Source organism: Phalaenopsis equestris, unplaced genomic scaffold, assembly GCF_001263595.1.
Source record: "Phalaenopsis equestris unplaced genomic scaffold, ASM126359v1 Scaffold000224, whole genome shotgun sequence".
In the NCBI taxonomy this organism is placed as follows: Eukaryota; Viridiplantae; Streptophyta; class Magnoliopsida; order Asparagales; family Orchidaceae; genus Phalaenopsis; species Phalaenopsis equestris.
The window spans coordinates 4849429-4858723 of NW_018164666.1; the positions used below are offsets into that span (position 1 = coordinate 4849429).

The 9295-nt window shown below is 35.7% G+C and overlaps 1 protein-coding gene across 1 annotated transcript in view; it reads left to right on the forward strand.

Moving 5' to 3' along the window:
• Window positions 1-8580: 8580 nt before the first annotated feature.
• LOC110023560 (WRKY transcription factor WRKY51-like) overlaps window positions 8581-9295 on the forward strand; it is a gene marked incomplete in the record, with an annotated part of 1477 nt that continues 762 nt past the window's right edge. Inside the window, 1 exon segment of the mRNA XM_020723039.1 lies at window positions 8581-9293. Within this exon segment, the coding sequence (XP_020578698.1) occupies window positions 8679-9293 (615 nt within the window).

Consider the following 9295-nt stretch of genomic DNA (forward strand, 5'->3'; position numbering starts at 1 on the left):
ATATATATATATATATATATATGGTAATGTATATAGGTTAGAACTTTTAGTTGACAAATGCTAAGACTACTAAGTTGGATCAAGCACAAGCAACAGCATGTATTCTCTTAAGAAATTAGTGGTGGATGAAACAATTTTTGACTTGCACGGATTTTGATGCTAACATGAAATCAAAGTATTTTTTATTAGGGATTGTATGGTTGCAATTAGGATGTAAGTTAGATAGGATTTAACAATTCTTATAAATCCTGATTTAGCAGATATGGACGTTCTATTTAGAACAGTGTTTGGTTTAGTTAAGATTAAATTTAGTTAAAAGTGTTTGGGGCGATTGACATATATCCGTTCGATTTATTTTTTTGCTCAGTTAACTTCATTAAATCCACCTAATAATTGGATTTAATAAATTCAAATTCACGTAAAAAAGGAGACGGAATGGAGAGAGAATTAGAATTGTGGAGCGCCGAATTTAGGTACCCTATTTTTTGGTGTTTGGTTGGATTTAAATTAAATCGGATGTAAATTCTCTTTAAATGTAGCTACCAAACACCCCCCTTAAACTAAATAATCAAATTGCTTCACTACATAACCTTTCTCAAAGAAGTTCTTAAAGTTAGGTTGAGATTAATTAGCAGAACTTTGCTAATATATTTTCTAACATTTGAACGTGTAAGTTCTCGTAGAGTATCATTTGGAGTATAAAGTATGATTTGAAACCCTTTCACTTCAAACTAAAATATTCTCTCTCCTCGACCATCACTGATTTTTATAAAATGTGACATATGATCAGTTTGATTTGATTGATGCGGTAAGATTACACTAATATATATATATATTAATACGTCACCCACAAATTTTTATCATCTGACACGAATATCGAAGTATGACACGAATTCCGAAATGATAATTTAAGCAATAAATGTACAAATTTGGATAAAAGTTAAACAGAGCTCTGATTTCAGCAAACTTATGATCAAACTGACCGGCTTGATGAGACGGATCTAACAATATAAAGACTAGTCCATTCCGAGTCAAATCAAGCCCAGATCAAGTCATTAAATCACTCTTGGAAGATCTCTAGACATAATTGGAAGATCAAGTAAATGCAAAAGCTGACAAGTTTATAGTCGAATCATGTGTCTCAACAAGAAGAATCCAACGAGCCCAAGATTGCACAATTACGACATTGTTAAGACACTCAAATATCTATTAAACATTGGAAGAAGCTCTCTGGACCGCCCAATTAAAATGATTTATATTCATGCATTAATGACACAAATAATACTATAAATAAAGCCTCACCCCTCACATGAGTGGAGAGACTTGAAGCTTCAGAGAGAACTGGAAGCTTTGAGAAGAAGCTGAAGTCCAGCACCATCCTGACTGTTGTCGATCACCGCCAATCGTTATCGACCACCACTGGTCGTCGTCGACACCCGTCGATCGCCGGAGGCCATTGTCAACCATCACTTTCTATCACCACTAGTCATCGACGATCACCAGCAACAAAATGTCGTCAGTCATCGTCGTGAGACATGAGCACATCACCACGACCCATGTGTCAACAACAACCTACATGGTTCACTGCTCGTGCAACTCCCAACTCTGACCCTGACGACCTATAGATGTCATTCATACTCGCATCTACGACCTACATGGTTCATAGCTCATGCAGCTCCTGACCCCGACTCCCACGACCTAAGAACAACATTCAAATTCGCCCCTACGATCTACTTTGTCCATAGCTCATGCAGCTCCCGACTCCAGCTCTCGACTCCAATCTTCGTGGCCTACGGACGTCATTCATACTCGCCCCTATGGCCTACCTGATTCACATCTCGTGTAGCTCCCGAATATGACCCCCACGGCCTACGAACGTCATTCATACTCGCCCAAATGACCTACGTGGTCATCAGCTCATGCAGCTCTTAACTCCGGCCCTCGCAATCTACGGATATCATTCATATTTGCTCTTACGACCTACGTTGTTCACAGCTCATGCACCTCTCGACTCCGGCCCCGGTGGCCTACGGACGTCATTCATAGTCGCCACTACGGTCCACAACTTCCGTAACTGCTTACTATGTTTTTTTTGGTCAACCAACGCTTCTGCAACAACCATCTATAACACTCACGACGGACTACTACCTCCACAACAATCAACAATGGCTCTTGTAACCTGCTATCACCAAGAACTGCAACCAGTTTATAGTTTTACAACTTTGTAATTCCATCTTCTCTAATTTAGGAGAAGATTGGACCCGTGTACTCATCATTCATAGTGGATTATTTTAACTTGGCTAGGCCGCGTGGTTTTTTCCCCTTTCAAGGTTTTTCCACATAAAAAGTAGATGTGTCTCCTCCCGCTTCTCTTCTATTATCTGTGTATGCTGAATTATCTTGCAACACTAAGACGATAATCTATTACTTTACCGCTGTGAATTTTCTAGCATGTATCATGTGTGTGTGTCTATATAGTACATAAAAATGTGTCATCATGAATCTTAAGGTAATCCAATTGCCCAAAAAAGAATGAGATGATAAAGTTGGACTCATCTGAAAGTGACGCGGTGGTTCAAAATAACCAATTAACAGACGTCAGCCACAGACCTTCCGAACCAACTCAACGATACACACCCAAATTAACTGCCTAATGGCTTAAGTTTACTCACCTAGCAGAAATTGATCAGGATTGACGACTGACTTAATGTGTCATGCGGCTAATAACATCCAACCATATCTCTCTCACTAACTATCTTCAATAGTCTAAAGGCCACCCTTACCCGAAGGACCAACTGAATGATGGTCCCCATCCAATAGGCCAATTAGTGGCACTAATCATTTTGTGTTTTTGGCCACAATTGACGGAGCCGAAGGACATGAAGGCCCTGGGCTCATATGGGTACAATTCCTATAATAACCTGTATAATCCTTTCAAAGCCTGGTTCAAAATATAATTTTCTTTCATTGTATTCTCTCTACTATAAATAAAAGGTCGTTTCATATAATAGGAATTTTGGTTCTTCCCCCTCTTCATGTACCTAAAATATTTAATTTTACAGAAAGGGCCACAAGAGCTCATGGGAATACCCCAATTTGCCCCAAAAGAGGCATGTCATTGTGCACTCCTCTCCTCTCTCTCTCTCTCTCTCTCTCTCTCTCTCTCTCTCTCTCTCTCTCTCTCTCTCTCTCTCTCTCTCTCTCTCTCTCTCTCTCTCTCTCTCTCTCTCTCTCTCTCTCTCTCTCTCTCTCTCTCTCTCTCTCTCTCTCTCTCTCACACACACACACACACACACATTCACTCCTTTTCTCTTGGTTCAAACGTTATAATCCCTAGTGTGTGCACCTAAGGCAAATTTAGATTCAACATTTTAAAAAATGCAATAAACATGGATCATGTTTCTAACAAGAAGCAGAGCAATTGTAAGCAGGAGAAACCCACCACAAATACTCCTAGCATAGAGTGCGTTAAGGGGTTTATGCTGAAACAAATCTAGGAGAAAAAAATCATGTTTTCGTCGTCTTTCGAGAGGCTTTGGCTCAGAGGTGAGAACTACCACTGAAAAGTATAACTAGCTCCTCACAGTCAGAGAACTCGCTTATCAGAAGTCGAGCATTGGCACATCGACAATGTTTGGTCAACACCGGACGACTGACATCAATCCAAACATGGGCCCCATTGCGAAGGATACAATCACCCCCAACTTGTTGAGGGCTGACCAAAGGGACTTGAGCTGAGGCGCAACCCCCACCATATAATGCCAACAAGGGAATCAAATCTAATACATTAGCTAACACCTAGCTTGAAGATGAAAGGTATTATCATTTAAAAAAATCATATATCTTTTGTCTCCATAAATTTCAAATGAAGACTTTGGGAACTCGAAGAGGTCATTTGCTTTAGTAGATAGCCAGCACTTAGGGAATTCAAAGAGTTCAAAAGTTGTATGTATAAATGAATATATGTATGTATTGACCAATTTTTCTAATGACCTTTATCAATTATGAATCATATTATAAGACAAATATGCTCCAACACATTGATATCTACGAAACTATACTTATCTACGAAATTATACTTACTATCATAAAAAGAAAGTACAATGTTACATTTATAAACACTAAAGGAAAAATGTTTCAAAATACATACTTACAAAAAAGGTCTAAGATGTGGCTGTCATCTCTTGTTGACATACATCATTGACCATCAAGATGCTCTAATTATAGAGAATGTAAACTCAAAAGTCATGTTTTATAAAGAGCACATTCCAAAAAAACATGATCAAACTTCTATTAAATTGTTATTATATTGAGTCCGATTGTATTAATCAATTCTTTACTCATAATTCTTAATTTTGATGTTCAAATTTGACAGTGAATTTTTTTTTTGTACGTAGCATCTTGGCACTGTACCTGCAACACCCAAGCATTGAGTCAGTGGGACCCGAAAGATAATGCCGCCACACCCAGTGGTTATTATTGTGTTTTGTTTTTAGTGGTTATTATTGAGACTGCTATGTTATGTTTTGTACACCTAATGTGATGTATTTGTGTTTAATGAGTAGTTATTATGTGTGATAGTAATTTTTTTAATTGTGTTGTTTTATTTAGTTAGTGTTTATTGAACTTAATTGTCGAATCTTAAGAAGGTTTAGAATTTAGCTAAGTTGCTACTTAAAGCTGCATATTTAAAATTTCCAATTTACTACCAGTTATTTTTTTATGTTGTAGTCATGTATGATTGTTAGTGTGTTTATTTTCTTTTATGTTATACTCCATTGCATAGAAGTCTAATGAAACTCTGTATTTTAAGTAAAAGAAAATTTGATCAATTAAATTTTTACTCCTGTTTTTTTATTTTTGTACTTGCATATTTAGGATATAAAAATTCCTGCAAGCATGTTATAGTTAGTTTTCATTCCTGATTATTTATATATGATGCTAAAATGATTTATTACTATTAAAAATTTAAGTTTGGGGGGATGAAAAATTTTAAAGAAACTTGAAACTTTATTTGTTCTAAAATGTATTTCAAATAAATTTGATTTTGATTTGAAAATTGATTATGTATATGAAGTTATATTAGGGAAGTAAAATTTTGATTTTAGAAATGAGCAGGAAAATTTAGCTAAAATTCATAGTAACGAAGAAAAACTTGAAGTTAAATTTTTTTTTTTTAGTGTGGAAAATGCTAAGTATTGTGTAACTATCTTTAGTAGAAGAAATTTTATTTTTTAAAAATTTAGAAATTTAGACCTTTTATTTTCAAAATTTAAATTTCTTTTATTGAAATTAATTTTTTAAAACTATTATTATGTTTTTAATTTTTAAAACTAGGTTCAAAGCCTAAGAGCATAACACTTCAATGCTCCATTAAAGCGTCGTAAAGCCACCATCACGACACCTCGATACCAGTAATCAACTTTGTGCATTTTTTTTCACTTATAATTTTTAGTTTTGCCAAAAGAAAGTGTGGGATTCTGATTTTCTGTTGTACAATGAATAGGAAATGAGAGTCCTAGAATATTCCAAAATATGGAGATGTTTGAATGTGGTGTAATTTGTATCATTTTCTTCATAGTGAATTTCTTGGTGAGATATGGATTGGTGATTATTTCCCATTCTCAACATTTTCTCGTTAGTTTTCTGTGTTTTCTTATTTTATGCATTACTGTTCAAAGTACTGCTTCTGATCTCCTGAATCGATTTCCACAATTTACATCTCCCTGAAACAAAATGAAAGCAACGAAACAAAGACTGAGGAAATGGAAATTAATTCTATTATTAGAATCACACTGCAATATATAACGCCAAACTTATTTATAAAATACAGAGAACCATACTAAAGACTAAACTGTTGCTAAGCAAAAGCGAAACTAAACTAGACCGGTCCAACTACAAATGAACCAAACCAAATCACAACAGAGATACATTAACACCCCCAATCTTTTAATGACATAATTTTGAATATTTTCATGGCCTTCTGTAATTGTTAGAGTTTGCTCCCATAAAACAGTAGATTTACAACATAAAAAATTGTCAATATATTTAAAATGAATGGATAAAGATTGTATTACTATTGAGGAGGTTAATAGATTCTATACATTTGCAATAGACAAGGTATAATTTAGTAGGCTATAAATTAAGCGTTGATTGAATGTTATCCCAAATTTTTTATTGTTAGCTCTATTAATTTTATATGATTAAGGGTTTGTTAAATCTATAGTAATTACAACAAGAAAGACTATAGAAAGTACTAGTAGCGCTCCTATTCTACACTTTAAAGTTGTTGTAAGCACTTATCCGATGGATTTGATTCTCTTAATTCACCAAACATCCCATCATGTGGAAGAAGTTTTTGTCCTCTTATGTAATTTCTTAATCATCTTTGATTAGCCAGTCTAATAATTGTTTTTACTATAACATGTAATTATGCTTTCATTAGACGTATTTAAATAAAATAAATTCAAAACAATTCATTGAATATGCACTCATCATAAAATGAAACTCTTATTTATAGATGTTATAATATAATTGTGTATTATATTTTTACCCTTATTTGGAAGGGGTCCGTGCTAGGGTATTTTCAGCACTTAACAAGTGTTGACTTATTGTACAACTGCTTTCCAACTCGGTCAGCTAAGCTTAGTTGATTTCAGGCAGACGGAGTCAACTCAATCGGTTAGGTTTGTTTGGTGTGGTTAGGTCGGTTGATCAAGCTCGGTTGGCTATCTTTAATCCTAGTGATGAGTCTTTAGAGTCTCCATAGAACGGTTGGAAATACTTTCCAAAACCAAATCTTTCTTTGGATAGGCTTTACTAGAGGACAGGTCATCTCAGCAAGCCGATTTTCTAATATTTGGTTCGCTCTTTCGTCTTGTTTTCGGTCTGTGACTTGTGATTGGATCATCTGATCGTCTTCTTGACTGCTTCGTGGCTCGATCGGTTTTGGCCTAGTTGGCTTGGCTTCTATGACTTTGCTCATTCAGTTAGGTGGATCTCACGATCTCCTGTCAGTGAGCTAGGCTCCATCGTACTCTTCTCTTTTGGATCATTAGATCTCTTTAAAATCAATATTGACATTTTTTTTTCATGTACATATTGCTTCATTTTTCTATATGCCCATTTAATGTTACCACTCTTAGATCCCTCTTTCTTATATCTCTTTTTATGTTGTCATTCTTAAACGTGTAAACAATGTCTTTCTAACAATTATTAAGATATTTCTCATGTATCTTTTATACATTTAAATATTTATTTTTTCCGCTCATTTTTACCCTTAATTAATAATTAATTAAATTTAACATTTATTAGATTATTATGATTTAAGCCCTAATTAAATTACAATCATACCAAAATAATATAATAAAGGTAGTGAAAAATATGTAGTATTTCTAAAATGGAGTTCACCCAAAATTTTAATTTAAAATTTAAAAATTGTCCGAGGATTCCAGATTTTAAAAATTAAAAAACTTGATTTAAACCTTTTTTTTAATTATTAAAAAAAATGCATAATTTCAAAATAAAACAAAAAATAATTGTGAATCCAGATGTGATGGAACTACTTTCACATTATTTTAAAGAAAATAATATTCATCACAACATTATTATATTATACTTAAATTATTTAATTTTTTTTTTAATTTTGGCAGATTTAATTTCAATATCAAAATAATGATATAACTTTTTCATATTTGCATTTAAATTTACATGTTTATAATTTTCTGTTATAAAATTATATTCTGGTGCCTTGAGCTTTGCATCGAAGCAAGGTGGACCCTCGGCTGCGTGCAGAGAAATATTTTATTATTTCAATACTTAGGAAAACATGTTTTATTAGTTCTTGCATCACCATTATTTTTCTACATTTAAAAAACCCTAAACCATAGAAACCGAAACAATTTATATTAAAAAAATATTTACCATCATCCCCAATTTTTTAATGAACTTTGCAGGAAACATGCCATTTGTAAAACTCACAATTTTTGTTTTTAGAAAAATAAATTATACATATAATAATAAGGACCAGTCCTTCTAATTGTTTGGTTTGTGCGTTTTTAAAAATGATGACTGTGTTTGAGTTTTTTATATTAAATATAGGATGGTGTTTAGAGGGGAATAAAATAATGGTAGGGAAATAATTTTTGATTTTTTTGTTATGCGGAGTGCCATCAAATTTCCAAGGTTGACCAAACGCCAAGGAAAGTAGAAAACGCTGCCGGCTGGCAAAGGAAAAGAGGAAGCAGAAGACGAACGGCTGAGATTGCTCATCACTTTTAATAAAACAAACAAAACGGATTAATTATTAATCCAATAAAATAATGTTTGGAGGGAGGAAAAGTCCAACTTATAACTGAAGCTTCGCACCAACAGCTCGATGGACGTAGCTCAGTAGCAGAATCGCATCACGAGGAAAAGAACTCAATCACTACCGTCCATCAAATGAACCCCGCCTTTGTGAATTGTGACTTTGACTGAAACCCCTCTATTTATCCTTTTACCCATTTAGTTTTCTTAATTTGTAATTTATTATTATTTTTTTACTTATGTTTTCTTTTCTGCTTTATAAATGCCGGCCCAGTCTCTTCTTTATCTTCTTCCAAGAACTCAAAAAAAGGTTTATGGTGCGGTAGGGCTAGTGGTGCTTCGGAAGCCAGGAGGGAGCGAGCGAGGGTGAGATGGCCGTTGATCTAATCGGCTACGCGAAGATGGAAGATCAGATCACGATCCAGGAGGCGGCAGCCGCCGGAATCCGGAGCATGGAAAACTTAATATTCCACCTCAATCGCCACCATCAGAAATCTATGTCGTCGTCAGCAACAGCGCCTGCCATAGATTGCAGAGAAATTGCAGATCATACCGTCTCGAAGTTCAAGAAGGTGATCTCCATCCTAAATCGTACTGGCCACGCCCGATTCCGTCGCGGTCCTTCCGGACCAGTTCTTCCGTCCGCCGTAACACCGGCGCCGCAGGTAGCGGTTCCCCCGGCGGCGCCGGCGATGGTGCCGCCGGTAGTTCCTTTACAGAGCCTGACGCTGGATTTTACCAAGCCGAGCTCCGTCGGTGGTGGATCTACTGACCTAGCCATCGTCGCGGCATCATCGGGGAAGTACATTAAGGAGAGTTTCAGCATCTCGACACCGATCTCTTCGGCAAACTCATCCTTCATGTCATCGATCACTGGTGACGGAAGTGTCTCTAATGGTCGCCAGGGGGGAACAGCCTCTCTTCTTCTACCTCCAGCCCCGGCCATCTCTGCAGGCGGCATCGTTGTCGGCAAACCGCCGCTCGCAAT